The sequence below is a fragment of the Pithys albifrons genome, chromosome 1 (assembly GCF_047495875.1).
Source record: "Pithys albifrons albifrons isolate INPA30051 chromosome 1, PitAlb_v1, whole genome shotgun sequence".
Taxonomy (NCBI): domain Eukaryota; kingdom Metazoa; phylum Chordata; class Aves; order Passeriformes; family Thamnophilidae; genus Pithys; species Pithys albifrons.
In genome coordinates, this window is record NC_092458.1 from 24,579,686 (window position 1) to 24,596,990 (window position 17,305).

General features: G+C 43.7%; 1 protein-coding gene and 1 long non-coding RNA gene across 3 annotated transcripts in view; one reads left to right on the forward strand and one right to left on the reverse strand.

Annotated features, from left to right (window-relative positions):
* Positions 1-372, reverse strand: part of TMEM131 (transmembrane protein 131) — a 95,973-nt gene extending 95,601 nt beyond the window's left edge. Inside the window, exon 1 of the mRNA XM_071547599.1 lies at positions 79-372. Coding sequence (XP_071403700.1) covers positions 79-262 — 184 coding nt within the window. The 5' untranslated portion in view covers positions 263-372. The remainder of the gene's footprint in view (positions 1-78) is intronic.
* Positions 373-575: 203 nt separating this feature from the next.
* Positions 576-7,598, forward strand: LOC139668159 (uncharacterized). 2 transcript variants are annotated; one of them, XR_011696989.1, is made up of 3 exons: positions 576-621; positions 3,467-3,705; positions 4,285-7,598. It is a non-coding gene; the product is annotated as an uncharacterized lncRNA (long non-coding RNA). The 2 variants fall into 2 exon arrangements; XR_011696990.1 differs by lacking the exon at positions 576-621 and adding an exon at positions 758-840.
* Positions 7,599-17,305: the final 9,707 nt, after the last annotated feature.

Genomic DNA, 17,305 nt, shown 5'->3' on the forward strand with positions numbered 1-17,305 from the left:
GCCCCGCCGAGGCCGGAGGAAGAGGAGCAGGAACGGTGGGAAGGGGGACAAAAAAGGGAAAGGCAATCTGGGTCTCACCTTCCTTCTCGGCCCGCGCCGTGTGGAGCAGCAGCGCCAGCGCGAGGCGCAGCGCCGCGCCCCGCCAGGCGGGCGCCCAGCCGCGGGCGCGGGGGCAGGGGCAGGGGCCGGGGCCAGGGCCGCCGCCGGGGGAGCAGCGGGGGCAGCGCGGGGAGCAGCGGGGGCAGGCGGGCGCCGCCGTCATTGCGCTGCTGCTGTTGCTGCTGCTGCTGCTGCTGCTGCCGCCGCTGCCGCCGCTGCGGGTGCGCCGGGTCCGCGTCTGCTCCGGCTGGGCCGCGGCGCGCGCGGAGGAGCTCGGGGAGGGGCGGGGCGGGGCCGGGGGGCGGGGCGGGGCCGGGCGGGCACCCCCGCGAGCGCGCGCGCTGCGCTCCCGGCGCGCGTGTCACGGGCGGGCCGGAGCCGGCGCCGGCGCCGCCCCCGCCGGGACGCGGCGCAGAGCAGGTGCCATCTTAAGTGAGGGCAGGGCTCCCCTCCGCGCCGCCCCCCCTTCCACCTTTCTTCTCCACCCCTTCTCCTTATTCTACGCGGAGGGCTGGCGACTGGGTCGGTTTGGTTTAATTTTTTAAAAATTTTGTTTATATTTCTTAAACGCGACATCCGGTGTTTCGTAAGGGCTGGCTGTTCGCGGGGGGGTCACCCCAGCGCTCCCTTCTTTGCGTCCCTGGGAGGGCTCTGGTGACGCCGCCGTTCCCACGCCGAGGGCGCCCGGGGTCTCCTGCGCGCCCCCAAGATGGCGACGGGCGGGCCCCGAGGCCGCTCGTGGTGAGGCAGCGTTTGTGTGCCGTGTTCCTGCCCTTTTCCTGTGTCTCTGCCCTTTCCCCGTGTCTTTACATCCCTGCGGGAAGCCCGGGGTGCAGTGGAGCAGGGGTGTCCACAGTCTTCCCCGCGAGGAGACCCGCACCCCTCCCGCGCTGCTGGGCCGGGCCTGTCGGCGCGGCACCCTCGTCAGTAGTAAGGCTGGAAGGGAGGAGAGGGAGGTTTGCACGCCTGAGGCGCGGTGTGAGGCCTGTAGAATCATAGAATCGATTGGGTTGGAAAAGACCTCAGAGATCGTCAAGTCCAACCCTTGGTCCAACTCCAGTCCCTTTACCAGATCATGGCACTCAGTCCCACGGCCAATCTCAGTTTAAAAACGTCAAGGGAAGGTGAATCCACCACCTCTCTGGGCAGCCCATTCCAATGCCTGATTACTCTCTCTGGAAAGAGTTTTTTTCTGATCTCCAACTTAAATTTCCCCTGGCAGAGCTTGAGCCTGTGCCCCCTTGTCCTATTGCTGAGTGCCTGGGAGAAGAGACCAACCCCCACCTGGCTAGAACTTCCCTTCAGGTAGTTCTAGACAGTGATGAGCTCACCTCTCAGCCTCCTCTTCTCCAGGCTAAACAACCCCAGCTCCCTCAGCCTCTCCCCATAGGGCTTGTGCTCCAGTCCCTTCACCAGCCTTGTTGCTCTTCTCTGGACCTCCTCCAGTGCCAAAGTCATCCTGGATAAAGCATCCGAAGGAAAAATCTGTAGTACAAATAGTCTCTCTTCACTGAAGAACTGCCTTAGATTTTTAGAATAAAAAAACTATGCCCCTATGTGCCATTCCTTAACTCATTTCCCTGCCTGATCAACACGTGGCATTGGGTGTGAAGTGGTTGAACACGTCACTGAGTTTCAGCCATCACAACAGCGCAACAGTTTTGGTCAGTGTAATAGATCAGAGTCTCTGAGGGCCTGACTAACAGCTTCCCTGAAAATAGTAACATTTGTTATGGCTCTTGCACAATTGGAACACACACTGTTCTTTATTGTTAGGCAGCCCCAAGGCACCTTGAAAGTCTGGGTACGGCTGTTCTGTTGAACTATGGGCACAGCATCAACGAGGTTTACTTTTAAGGGTAAAATGGAAAGTTAGAAACATTGGGTCGAAACCTTCCCCGGCAACAGTGGTCATCTCCGGAAGACACGTGAGGAGGAATGAAGTTGAAGGCTTCTGTGTAATTAGTAATCTTTCAAAGTTGCCTAATCTTTTGCCTGCTGCATTGAAAATGGGTATATGCGAATCAGCGACTTACGAGCATAAGTCTGTTCACTGTTCTCAGCACCACCCAAACCACAGTAAATATAAAGCCTGATCACTGCTGTAAGCAGATGCCCACATGTTGATTTCTGTGGGGGATAGGTATGTACATTAAAGAGCACAATCAAGCCTAAGAACTCAGAAAGAGAAACAGCAGGTAGTGCTGTGTCTTTATTACAGTTGACCCGGTATGATCTTGATTTTACGTCCTAACTAGGCTTATGCTGTACACACATTACTCTTCTGGAAAAAGAAGTCAGCTATTTTCTATTTCTCGTCTTTGAAATGCAGTATTGCACAACCAAGCAGCCAGGCTTCTTGTTGTAATTCATGCTGTGGAGCATCCTACCCCTTAAAATGAATGGGAACTCTAATGAAACTAAGATGTGAGGATGACAAAGTCTGCCTTGGAGTAAAAATGGAAATGCAACTTTGCTATTAAAAAAAAAAAAAGGCTATGATGTAAATGAGAGAAGAGCCATAAGTGTTATCATTATGGTATCAATGAATGTTAAACCTTACAGCATTAAAATATTGGAAGTTTTTGTTTGTTCTAAACACACTATCTTTTGAAAAATATATGAGTAGAAAACAATCAGCTCACAGTACTTATTCTCCGTTTCATCTTTGTCCAGAACTCCCACTGATTTCTGTGCAGGAAAAACCAGTACAATATGGTCCAATGTCTGTAAATGATAAAGGAAAAAGCATTCCATTAAATTATTTCTGATTTAATCTGGCTTATATTATTACATACATATTTGAGACTCTTCAAGTTGATGGGTTTTTCATACAGTGCATGTGAATATTAACATTTGGATATTTCAGTATTGCTTGAACCTTTTGAACAGTTTTTAAAAAATAATTTCTATACTGAAAAAAGCTTCTTACAATAAACTATGACAAGGCATAGAATATAGTTCTTACGGAAATGTAATTGTGTTGATAAACAAATTGCATAAATACTTAGACACTAAAGTTCAACAGCTGAGTCCTCAGATGAAGAAATGCCCTGTTCTGCTGGAAAACACATCAGAAAGACTTTCAGGTGGGGAGGTGTACTCTGATTCCTGCAGCCATTGTCAGCTTTGTAACCGTGACTGCTAGAACAGAATAAATGCAACACCAGAAGAGCTATGGTCCATCCACCTTCAGTCTTGCTACCTTCAGAGAAAAGATGTGTACCTGAAAACTGCTAAATGTACTGAGGTGTGGTAGTTTAAAATATTCCTTCTCAGCACACCAAAGTGCCAGCATTCAATTATCATGGAAGTTACCATTGTTGATAGTTTACACTTGGTTCTTTTTTTTTTTTTTTTTTTTTAGCTGGGCAAGGAACCAGAACTGCTAAAATACAGATGTGTGTTTTCTACCACCTTTGATATGGAGACAGAAATTTCTGGGAGAGTGTCAGTCTGGTTAGTTAGAAGCTGTAACCTCTTGAGCTGCTGGTACTCATAGCAGTTATCTGCCTGACAGACTCCAAAAGCAATAATCGATTGTTTGAACCACCTTGTTTCTTCTGGAGGGAGTTGCCTCTTCTGTGGGACATGGATCAAATCCAGGTGATGTTGCACTTGAATAAATGAGGGGTCTGTTTCTTTGGTTCTGCTGGGGGCACATGAACTCACAGTGGGAAATAGACTCTTAAATCAACACTGAGATTTCTGTCATGTCTGTACCTCAGGTTACTTTCTCTTTGCCTTTATCAAATGTTGTACATGATTAAATGGTTGAAAATAAACCAAGCAAAGAAAGAAATGTGGAGAGAGGAGGCTGTTGGGTAATCCAATCACCTTTCCTGCTAGTACAAACTTACTTAGCTTGTTTACTAGTATTTTTCAAATTTTCTTTTAAATAACTGAAGGAATTCCTCTGAAAAATTTGCACAAGCTCTGCTCTTCACTGCCACCAAGATTTCCTGATATTCAGTCTTTCCCCACCCTCTTTTCACTTAGTCCTACTTATTCCCATATGTAGTATAAGCACAAGTATTTCCATCCTTAAGGTTTGCATTACTTAAGCATTTACTGGCTGGAGACATTCCTCCATCTACCTCTGCTTTAAGAAAACTGAATGTGTTAAGCTTTTAACCTTTCTCTATAAAACTGCTCTTCCAGGTAATTCTTTCTGCTCTTCCTTAGGTTGTTCCATTTGCCTTGATGTTACGATGGATGACACAGAAACAATGCGTATACCAGCTCTGAGTCTGCCAGGGAAAAATTGTCCTTTTGGAAATGTTTCAATAAGCGTGAGCTGCCAAAATGTCTTTGCATCAGATCAGTGCTCTGCATCACTTGGCTACGTTTTTGAGCACCCTAAAACAGAGTTTACAACCTGGTGGGATCTGGGGTGTGTCTTTTATTTGCCCACAGTGGAACTGTGTGCTGAGGGCAACCCTGCATTGAACATTAGTGGCTCAGGACCCCCTCACTGTTCTATTTTCCATGCCGGCTTCAAGCTATCGGAGGGCTTTGTTTCCAACATTTGTGTCATTGCAAAACTTGTGCATGAAGAAAGCAGAGGAGATATGATATATTGGGATTTTAATATTCAGGGTTATCTACAAGATTTATTTTCAGTGAACCCTTGTTAATTTTTACTCAGTGACTATTTTTTAGATAAGCAGTGGTGATTTTGGGGTTCATGTTTTTTGTTTTACTTTGGTTTTCTGTTTACTTTACCACTCACCTAAATTCCAAGATATGCCATATCATTTTTATTAACCCAGTGAGAAAATTCACAGAATCACACAGACTATTCTGAGTTGGAAGGGACCCACAAGGATCATTGAGTCCAACCCTTAAGTCAGTGGCCCACACAGGGGATTGAACCCATGACCTTGGCATTATTACAACCAAGTTTTAACCAACTGAGCTAATTTCAGGGTAAAATATCCTTCCTTTCTTTAAGAATTTTATATTTTAGGAATTAAATGTCATGATTCAGATGTTACTTTCTCAGAGAAAGGGACAATGACTTTCTGATTGAACTCGTAATTTATGATACACACTTGCCCAATGAGAGCCTGCTTTCAGCTTTGCTGTGATAAAAACCATGGCATTCTGTGTGATTTTGGTTTACCAGTTCCCTCTAACAAAAGTAAGGATGCAGCGTTTTGCTGGTAATAGTGCTAGGTGTAGTATCACTACTGTGAACTGCAGCATGAACTATTGCTGTGGATGTAAATGCATGTATGGCCAGGCTTCACGAACGCAGATTTGGGAAGGGCTCTCCCCATGTGCGCAGTGGATTGTTTAGGTGAGGCACAGCGTGCGCAGAACTGGCCCCACCGTTTAAATCCTGAGGTCCATCTGCCACAGCCGAGTGAGCTTGGACAGTGACAGGGAAGTCCTCAGGACTGTCACAGCACCCGGTACTAACCGGGGCTGACCCTGCTGAGCATCCGAGATCTGACAGGATGGGATGGCAGGGAGGCATTGAACTGCCAGGGGACGGTCCCCACTGAGACTCAAACTCAGGTCCTTGGGATTCGGAGTCCAGAGTGCTCTCCTTTTATACCACAGGACCACCCCCTTGCTATGGATACAGACTTGGGAAGATGCATGGAATAAGCACCAGCCTCATTCATTTGACCGCCACTTCCATTTCCCTACTGCTACATCAGTGTCACACAATTGCCATGTAATTGTCCCTCTCTCCTACTGTGGTCCTGGCAACAGGCAGAGTGGATTGGTCTGATCTTGGATGACCTAATTAGTTGTGACTGGCATACAGGTTTGATATATAAAAGGTGAAAGCATGATGGAGACTGCCTAGAAATGGGTGTGGTGTGGCTGTATTACAGTGACAGGAGGTGAACGACAGACCACTGTTACTTGACCTAATGCATTTTCAGTGTCAACATATCCTGTCCCATGCAGTGCTGGGCAGTGGGTCATAGTGAACTTGGGAGATAGAACACAGAGGGCTCAATCCCATCACAAAACCTGACATAGCAGAAGACTTCAACACCAAGTTGGCTTTGTGCATGAGAGTACTGTCAGTGAAGAGAACTGCTCCTGTTTGCCCATGTGTTTTTTAGATTCCTTGCTAATATGCTCCAGACTTTCCAGATTCATTCCCCGAGGGTGCAGCAATACAGGCCTATTTTGCTGTCAGCACAGTATTATTGCCTCCTCCATTGTTTGGCAACCTCGCAGTTTCTGGTGTAGTTGATAGGTATTTCGTGTGATGGCAAGGTGTGTGATATTTATTCCACCCATACTCCACACTGATTCAGCAAAGCTGGAACTTTCCAACAGAGCACTCCTCTCAGTCATGGTGTGGTGGAAATCCAAGAGTGCTGATACATTATCATAATGTGGTACCCACAGAATCATGCTGGGTATCTGCGTGTCTGCTGATTTTGCAGTAAATCCCGAGTGTTGAATTTTGTGCTATAAGAAGAGGCATCTCATGATAAAACATCCCTTACTGCAGAATTAATCCACTGATTTATTAGAAAGGCAGAGAAAGGAGGAAAAATAGGAAAGGAATAGGCCTGAACAGAGTGCTGATGAACTAATACCTTGATCAGACCAAAGATACACAGGTCTGCATCCCTAAGTTCCTAAAGCATTTCTGAGTGTTTAAATTTCATTGAAAACCTGTTCTTTTAGTTAAATGGGATTCTATCAAAGTAGTGATAAACTTGGCTATGTGTATCTTTTCTGTTGAGCACATCCAACCACATTGCAGTGATGTGCTAGAGCCAAAGGGTTTCCGTGTGTTGTAGTTTGGGATTATTATGTAAATTCTCTCCCCTGCCACTAACTGCCCAGGCCAGCTGTTAACAAAAGAAGCAGTTAACTGTTGATCGCTGGGGTGGGGGCAGGTTTGTCTCTTTTGGTTTTTTTTTTTTTGGATATTCTCCCCAGTCTTGGCTCAGCGGAACGGGGGAGTGGGGGCTCCAAGGAGGCAGGCTGCCCTGCTGGTTACTGCTGGGGTTTTCCTGGCTGTTTAGCCGCTGCCTACTTCGGACTACTTTTTCGTGCCGTGCTGCTGCTGCTGCCTGCCTTGGATTTGCTGCTGGTTGCTCGTACCTTTCTGCTTCTTGGACGGGGAACACAGGGGGAAGAGACTGAGTCCATCTGAAAGCTCACTGCTCGTCTGTCTCGCTGGAGAGGGACTGAAACTCACTCTGCAGCCAGCCAGGCTGTGATATGAACACTTGAGTATAACCTTTCCTCCCGGAGGAAAAAACCTGCTGGGTTTTGTTGTTGTTTTTTTTGGTTTTTTTTCCTCTCTTGTGGTGTTGGGGAAGTGGGTTGCACTAGTCTGTTTACATATATATATATATATATATATATAGCAGTTATCCTTCTTGTATTAAAATTCCTTTTCTTAAATTTGATAAAGACTGGTGTGATTATCGTGGAGGAGGCCCCTCCCCTGCTTGTGGGTAAAACATTTTGGTTTTTTCCCCTCAAACCGAGACACCGTGCTTGGCTGAAAAGATGTTAGTTAATACTCAGACTCAAGTGCAATTGATTTTCATGGAAATTTTAAAATCATTGACACACTTGATCTTTTATCCAGTTGTCTCCTTGCAGATTCGGCAGCTTTGCTGCAGACCCCTCCATCTGAAATTCTTGGCCTGAGTCTATTCAGTCCCAGATTACCTCCAATGCATGTAGAACCTATGTCATAAGGAGGCATTTTTTATGAGGTGCTGTTGATTTCAATTCACAAGCTGAACAGAGCAATAGATGAAGCATGAAAAGAGGGCACAGCACTGGGCCCCTGATCCTCAAAGAAGGAGACCAAAATCAGAGACATCTGCACATGCAGATCAACTGGCAGGATGAGGCAGGATGAAATTCTGGTGATAGAATTTGATTAAGTACCTTACCATCTGTTTCTTCCTGCTTTCTGTGCATGTGGCATGTCTTCTTCTTTGTCTTTTTGAAATATCTCTTCTGGAAGACCTTGAGGAGTTTGATGATTGGTTACTTCTTGCTGCCCTTCAGACAATTCTAGATATTTTCTCCATCTTAACTCAGTCATATGCTTTATGATATGAAGGATGAAAAAGGGGATGTCTGGATTTTCCTGTCCTTTCAGGTAGCCTATGTTATCATTCTGCGTACAGCCGCTCGGATATATACTTCTCTTTTGCTCTTCTGCTTTCATTTCTATTTCTAAGTTGGATTGTATGAATGATGGCTCTTCACTGTTGCCTGACTTCCCCTTTCCTGCTGTGGGTAAGCATCTCTTTCAGTTCTGCATATTAAAATAGACAAAAAAGATGAGACCAATACTCTTATGGTGCAGCTTTGTAGGTTTGGAAAGATCTTCCCTGGTATTTTATTGCTGTGGACTGATTGACATCACTTTAACATGTCTCCAAGTGCTTATTGTCTCATCTCTCACATTGGGAAACAAAGGCTCCCAAGAAGCACTACAGAGAAACTTATTGGTGAGGGTTAGCCCTAGTATGGACTGTACTAGTGTGATCATTCCAGGCTCTATTCCCTCAGGTTCCAAGTTTGTTTGTGATCACTGCACCTTCTTTTAAAATGTGCTGTGCAGTCTTTCTTAGTTCTATAAGGCTCTGTGGGAAACAGTGAGATCTGAGGAGATGAGGTGCAAAGCCCATGAGTGTTGTCTCTCCTCTCTTTCACTCTTCAGAGGAGGTACCAGATCTGTCAGGGCAGAAAAAATGAGAAGTGACACCAGGTGAGCAGGACAGGAGTAACACAGCTCCTGCCAAATGCTTAAGTAACAGCATGGGGCTGAGTAGTTCTAGAAATGGGACACAGCCTGTATTTCAGGAATTTGCTTGCAGTTCCCAAAGCTGGCTTGTGCTATCTGGGCTAGCATGTTTTCCTGTCCTGCAAAATTACATCTAGTGTCTGTCAAATCCCTCTGCATAAGCTGAAATATGGCTAAGTATGAGGCATCCCAGCCTTTTGTTATACACCAGAGTACAAAAAGATTCAAAAGATAAAGCACTGCCTTGGATGAAGAGCTGTGGTTGGTTGGAGGGCCAAGGAAGCCTGAGTTGAGGCTCCTGAGTAACTAGTCAATTCTCTTGGAGATACTTGTTTTTAATAAGAACCTGCTGCTCTTCCACGTGCTGCTTTCCCATCAGCAACACCAGAGCTGTCAGTCTTGCCTGTCCAGTCTGGGTTATAGATGCCTGGGCACACATCAGGGTGAGGGAGGAATTAACAGAGTGAACTGAGAACCCAGAGAAGACAGAGCATTTGGGAACTGATGCCCCCTCTGGAATATTAAAAGACTTTATACATACCTCAGGGGTTGTGTCTATATGGATGGGTGTGAAGAGTTGCTTGCCTGCTCTTATACTTTGAGCTACCAGGCTGCAGGCCAGCTCTGATATGAAAACTGAAACCACAACAATGTGACACTGTGCTTATATTTACCATAACTGTTCTCTCTGCAGAACTTGTCAACACAGCTCTGCGCTTTTGGTTAGTGCAGCTACCTGATACCCAGACCAGTCTGGATAACATCCATCTGGCTCAGACCAGAAGCACACACCACCCTGCATGGGCATTTGTGGTTAGTTATAGTAGGGAGATCCCACAGTGGCTACTGCAGCAGTCACACACAGATACAGGGAGTTGCTAGTCACTGTGCAGTGGAAGCAAACTGTTCCTGTGCCAACAACACTCTTAGGATATCATTTCATGTTTCATAGTATATCATTCCTTTGGATTGTTCCAGTAAAATGTGAAAATGGCAATATATTGAAACCAAAGGGAAAAAAATTAAAACCAGAGCAGCTCTGAACTGACATATTTAAAATTACTTTGACATGAAATTAAGCTTGTCAAAGACAAATGGGCTCCAAAACAAACAGTAAGCAATAAAATCCAGACTTATGTGTTCATAAATGATTTAGGTGACAAATGGGGAGGAGATGGTCATAGAAGGCTGAGCTGAAGCAAGTACATTTGCAAGTTCTTGAAAAATCCACGCAGGAGAGAGTTCCACAGGAAAACTGAATACTATGACTCAACTTGATCCAGATAAGGTTTTCATAGGGGAATAAAAGATTAAACCTTTGATCTTGGTTGCTGTGATAGAAAATTGAGCAATAAAATGGTTCTGTTAATGTCTTAATCATAGCTTATACAGGATTTTCTCTTGCCAACATTCCTTTGTTTCTCATTGTACTTTGACACAGAGTGATTGCATGAATGTCTCAAGGAAACTCAGAAATTCTTCCAGGAGGAGGCCTGACTTCTTGTAGCCACCAAAGCTGGATGTGTCAGAAGAAAGGGACTAGATGAAAAGCAGCCAAGGGGACTTCCTGGCTGAGGATTGTGAAGCCAGCCATCAGTCTGCTTTCATGGAAACACTAGTAAGAGAAACATCCCCAGGGAACCATTTTGGCAAATGACGACAGATGGATCTGGGGAGTTCAGCTTCTTTCGTAAGCAACATCTGCTGGTATTGAAGCATCCAGAAAGCCACACCACACTTAAAAATTAAACAAGCAAACAAAAAATCTGCAAAAGGAAGAGGAGCAACCCAAGATAAATTTGCTTCAATAACCTGCATTTTAACAAAAAACTGCATGAAAATGTTACATAGCAGCAGTCATGCCCGATAGACCAGAGATGATTCAGTATCATAATCAAGTCTGAGTCCAGTGAGGGCTGGTCATGTCCAGAACTTTGAAGTATTAAACTCTTGGTCCTGCTCAAAACATGGTTATTCACTATGCCTTTTGCTTTACCTGCAAATCACTCCTGAAGTATGGGGAAAGCAAAACACTTAAAAATTTTGCAAAGTGAAGCTTTGTTAGATTCTCATGTTAGAGTCTTGTGAACTATTTGAAGTCAGAAAACTGAGATATGAAATAGGTCCAGTGATCAAAAGGCAGAAGGAGGGAATAGCAAGGCTTTAAGTAGGAAACCTAAAAATTTATAAGAAAATACATGAGAAAGTATATTTTTGAAACTGCTATTCCTAATAAACAAGCAAACAGAAAAACAGAATATAGTGATACAGTGACATTCTGTGAAATTCTCAAACTTTTTACTACATTTCATGATTGATAAATAAGTTGGTACCTTAGTGGCTACCTGTATAGAAAGCTGTGCAAGCTTCTGGAGCAAAAGTGAAAACCAAGTTATTTATAGTTTAACATTTAATTTCTTTTCATGCTTTATATCTTTGAAACCTGTGTCATTTTTAGCTTGTCAAAATACAGAGGCACCAATTTCATTTTTGCAAACCTATGTATTTAAAGAAGGGTGTTTAAACAGTGCTGGCAACTTTGTATTTCTAAATGTTAGTGTTCTGGTTTTCATCTAAATAAAGCAAGCAGGATTTGCCATTGAAAAATAAGTTTGTAAGCTCAAAAAATACAGTTGGAAAAAATAGGTGGAGAAACAAAAATGCCAGTTGAAAATATGTGTGTTAAAATCAGACTGTAATGCCTGCTGCAATGATACCGTTACCAATGGACTTGCTGTAGAAAGCAGAGCACCAGGGCCAAGTACAGAAGCAAGAGGAATTAACTTTTAGCTACTCCAGCAGTGCAGAGCCCTGTGAATCATCACACTAGGAAGCACAGATCAAATCCTCTTATGTAAACATCATACGGGGCTGGCACTAATCTCCGCACACCCTGGGAGGACTGCTGATGTGGCAGTGCCCCAACACACACTGGCTTTGCGTAACTGTGGACACTCATTCCTGGGTGCAGGAGACCCAAGTGCGAGCCTTCGTATTGTCTGCTGAGGGAGAGCAAAAGTAGATAGGGAAGAACAAATTCTGAACATGGCCATGGTCTCTCAGAGCCACCTCATACACCTCTTGTCATCACTGCCCTTCCCAGAGACAGGATATCCTCCCCCCAGCACACCAATATCTCATGCCTGGGCCCAAGCCCATGAAGAGCTGGGTGGCCCATCCCAGTGCCAGGTCCTGCTGGATCTCTGGAGTCGTGTCACTGGTGTCCCCCTGGGTTTCCCTGCAGTTTTCTGCTTTAGTGCAGAATGCTGAGGACCCACCTCCTGTTTTAACCAGTGTTTAACTTGCTGAATCAGGACTCCATGGAATGATTCAGACCTGCTTTCTGGTGACTAATACTGGGCACTCCCTTCCTCCTAGGCAGCAATAGCTCCTCAGTGCTGCCAAGCCCTGTTCAGCCAGGCGGCTGCCAGATTGGAGACCAGATGTGCAGCTGTCCCACTGAACAAGTGGTGGCTATTTTTTATTTATACAGCAATACCAATTTTTAGTCTAAACTTATTTTTTTTTTCAATCTGTACAGTTACATGATCAAAAAGTATAATCCCTGCACACACAGATCCCAGTTTACAGAACTGGTATTGAAGAAATTCTGGGTGGGGTACTATGAACTTCTTGTTGTTACTCTTCTCACTCAGCTGGGTTCAGATGTGGAATAAAGTAAATATCTTTGGATGAAGACTTTATTATAAGCATAGTTTTATCTATGTGAAGCTTATTTGATCATTCACAAGGTTATTTGATCATTCACAAGGAGAAGTCTAAAAGTTAAAGGAGCACTTTGAGGAAAACTCTTGCCCAACTTCATTTCTGCTTCTCCTCACCCATCAAACTCAAAAAATGTAATATAATACAAACATAGCAATTTCCCACACAAACAACCATATAGGATCACTGTCAGGTACTCTCTGCAACTTTTCCCTATTTTATTCAGCAAGAATTCTTTTAAGCATTAGCAGTTTGATCACTGTTGTGATTTCCATGATTGCCAGAAACCCACCAGTCCTTGCAGGCTCTAGCCTGCTCAAGTTTGGGAGATACCTCACATTCTTCATTCTAGATTATCAGTGAGACAGAAATGTTTGCTCTGCCAACCAGGTCTATCCATCATGTGCAATTTGTCTCTGTAAGGTTTCCATGTGGAAGCCAATGATATCTCCAGAGAGTTAAACCTTTTAATCTAATCTTCTATAAAAGCTTCAGAGACCTTTTGGCCTAGGCTGAATCTCCCTCCTATGGGTTTTCTTGGGCATTTTCAGTTTTTGTCTCTTAAATTAAATAATTTCTCATCCTCTGAAATATCTCTGGTGTATGCATGAGTATGAAAAGTACTCTGCAGACCTTGTGGTGATTTGTGCTCTGTCTTAATCCGTCAGTGTCAGTGTAACTGGATGATGCAGACTCCAAATCAAAACCAATAACACATTCAGCTCTTGACTCCAGGAAACTTTGCTGCTATTTTGAATTAGATTTTTTATAGTTATTGCAGAGCTTTGGCTCAGTTGCTGGGGAAGCTGCTGAGTAGGGGGAGTTTTTATTGGTTCTAGTATGGGAAGTTGAAGATGATGTAGCTGTGGTCAGGCCATTTTCCACCACCCAATGTCATACCTCACAGTTATCCACTGTGACATGAAAAAAAGAGTAAGGGTAACTTGTGGTGTGTCACCTGACACTACACCCAATTGCATTACCCAAATCCTTGCAAATTTAAGGTAAATGAGTTGTATGAGAGCAATAGCTTCTATTCTTTATTGTCTGTGACTATTTCCCTAATACCTAGGCAAAGGGTAATGTTTCACACTTCTTTGCCATACATGCTGTGAAATGCTTGGCTGTTGTCCTTAGAGTCTGGTAATGTCAATCACTTTTTTTATTCTTACTTAGAGCTCAACTTTTGATGCTACATGAGACAGCATCACAACAAGGAGAAAACCTGATGGCACAGCTGTAGTTTCAAATACTCCAACAGGTTCACATAGGCAGCCTATTACACAGTGACCTAGTTTAGAGCTGTCACAGGGAGCAATTAATCTTTGTCACTCCATACTCATTCTAGAAACACCTGAAGCCCAAAGAACTCCCTGGAGCCACATTTCTTCCTGTCAGCTTTCTGTGGAGGGGTTCAGTTCTGCTCCAGAGCACATTTATTCACTTCAGTAGCCCAGAACCCTTACAGGGTCCCTACTTGAAGGCAACTCTCAGTACAATAGCAATAGAAATGCTGCTTACATAACATAATCTACTGAATTTTCACAAACCCTGAAGCTGCTGGGGGATGAATTTCTTTTGGCCTTTGCATCAGCCAGTCATTAGTAGCTCCTGGTGTTATTCAGGCAGTACCTTTCCTTCCCTTTCAGCCTCCTAAGTATTTTCCATGTGTTGTATTTTCACCGAATCACAACTCTGTAATTTCTGCAGAGAGAAGCAAGTGCTTGGACATCTCTTCACACACTTTCCTCCAGTCGCTGGGTGCCAACATCTCTGCAGCTCCTGCTTTCCTGGATGAAGCTTCCCTCTTTTTGGGCAACTCCATTTCCTTTGGCCTTTGTCTCTACACCATCTGCAAATACTACCTGGCCCAGGTGTCCCTAAGAAACAGCACCTTTCACCTGACCCATGGGATGCCTATGAGTGCGTTGCAGTTGGGCCTCCTCCAACTCTTTAGTCACTTCACCAGAAATGTTTCCTTGTAATGCTGCATCTAGTCTAAATGACTCACCCTGAGGCTGGGAATTCACAGCTGATACCTTTTAAAAAGCACCCTAAATTTCTGTCTCAGTGTTTATAGCTCCGTCAGTAGCCTGTTCATGGCATTAGCAGTGGCGTCATTTTCTGCAGCTGACAAACTATGAGCTACCTTTGTGCAAACTCTTTTCAAAGTAAACGTTAATACAAAAGTTTCTGATAGTCTCTCACTGGGCACACAATCTGCTTGTATTACTCATTCCAAATTCAATACACAAAGTTCAACCTCATTACAACTATCTTCTGACCACAAGCAGAGGAAAACCCCCAGCAAAAGCTTCCTCAATGCAAACAACCCCCTTTATGGAGGTTGCCCTTTTGCTGCCTTTCGGTTTGCTGTTTAGTTGGCACTTCCAAGGAGCCAAATTTCTGCTTTTTTTGTTCCTGCACATCAAGAAAAAATGTGTAAGACCCTGCTTTGCAAGATGCACAGCCTACATATTAAAAATTGTGACAAAAGATATTGGCCTTGTCATCCAGAAGCACTGTTAAGATACTGCTTCTCATTTACCTTCAACGAGTATTAGTTTAATGACTGGAGAGACCTCTAACCCAAGGCCAACAAATTTCTCCTTAGAAGAAGTGCTTTATCTGTTTTGAGCCCACTGCCTTAAGTGCGAAGTGTGCAGTGGCTACCAGGGAAAGGCCCGTCATGGAGGGCATCATTGCCCTCCTTTGCTGCCTCTGGCTCAGAGGCAGCAATTACAGCATAAAGCTGCATAGTCTGTTATTAATGAAATACAGCACCATCTTTTGGAGGAAGTGCTCTCTGGCCTAATAATTTTAACCTACTTATTCCCTCACCTGTCTAGGAGAGACCAGGTACTGGGTGTTGCAACATAGAGGCAGCTGAGTTGCTAAGAAAGGTAATGGTTGATTTAAAGACCTGTTCAAGTTTTTGCAGAGGAAGGCTTAAGTCAAGTCTAGGTGATGACAGTACAATCTCAAGACTCTTCTGAACCTGAATCTGGCCCTTGAACTGGGAGCTATCCCTGCAGAGTCCTACTTTTAGGTGATCAGACTTGCTGCTCATATACTTTTCCCAGTAGATGAATGGCAACCAAGGCAGTTAGCCAAACTATGTCCTCTTTATTAGATTCAGAGAATCACTCATACCTCTGCCAGTTTGTTTTCTGTGTAGTCAAAGATTAGTAGGGTGATCTAAGGTAGTGATCCAGGTAGGTTACCAATACCTGTGCAAATAAAAGTTTGTTTAAGATTTTGTCTCAAGTAAAAGAGGTGTTCTTATGAAGGCTGACATTAGAATTGTATTTAATGGAGGTTTTGTTCTCTGTTACTTCTTTGCAGAAAAGAAAGGCCTAGAATAATTTTTAACTGTGGCAGTAAAATCTCACTTAACTTTATAAGCTCTTTAATGTAGAATGACTTTCATATAATACAACAGCTGATGTGTAAAGATAAACAGCATTATTTTATTTTGTGCACATCTGGACATCAGTGCACATCTATTCATACTTTGTGCAGTATAATGTTGGGTAGAAAAATTATTTTAGTTACAAAGCAAATGAATATTTTAGTTCATTTAATTTATGGTGTATATCTTTATAATAAAGTGCAGACATTTGGAGCAAAAGTCTTGTCTGAGGCTGATGGCTTGTGATCTCAGATTTGTAGGCAACAGTCAGCTTTTTTTATTCCTTCATGTCTATGGGAGAATTTGTTAGTAATGCTGGTAAAAAGCTGCTGAATTTTATTTCCATGTGATTGGCAATTATAGCACATGCCATCACATAATAACTTAGTTGCTCTTTTGTAAAGTCCTCACTCTGGTGGTTTCAGATATTTGAATTCTTTCTCCTTCTCCCAGTGTATCAGATGGCTCTAAACAGTCAGTGTGGTCCAAAAGGCCCTATGCAGAAGGCTCTGCTTTTATTCTCTCCTTGATGGGGAAATTGCTTAGTAAACAGAGCCTCCTGGGCTCATGAATAGAAATAGTGGCTGCATGTACTGGCTGCTGACTCCTGTCTCTGTGCCTGTCTCCTTCTTGCTGAAGGAAGGCCAGTTTTCTTAATTTTTTTCCATCACTCTCAGTGTGAGAGTTATTGATCTTCGGTTGCCAAAGATACCCAAGATCTGTCCAGCCATCTGCTGTTCCTCTGAGACTGTGATACTGCACCTCCCATCCCTGTGCTGTGACTCCGGTACTTTCCTTTTGCAGAGGAGGAAGATGGGCCTTTGGAAGCCTCTGGTCCTGTAACACCTGGTAATACGACTGCCTTCCACTTACGTAGGATGCTGTAAACTTTTTATTATCAGTAAAGGCTCTGACAAAAGAGGAACTCAGGAGGTTAAACAAGTCAAAAATTACTAAACTATAAAAGCATTTATTTTCTGAGGTGATCAAGAGATCAGTACTAGACTGTTCCTCTTAGTCTTTCTTCCAGCTACCAGACACTTCTGCAAATAGTGTATAAAACCAATAAGCAGCTAAATGCTTTTGTTTCAATTCTGCAATGTGTTTCATTCCTATGAATCCAGGCATGAAGAGCAAAACCACCTATATTTTAAAAATGCTAGAAGAAAATACTTAAATACAACTACTTGAAGTGGAGCAAAGGATACCATCTACAAATCGACTTTTCTGGGTATTCACAAAGTTGTGCTCATCTTAATTTGTTGATTTTCCATATCTCCATGGTCCCACTGCTTTTTGTGCTTGACTGT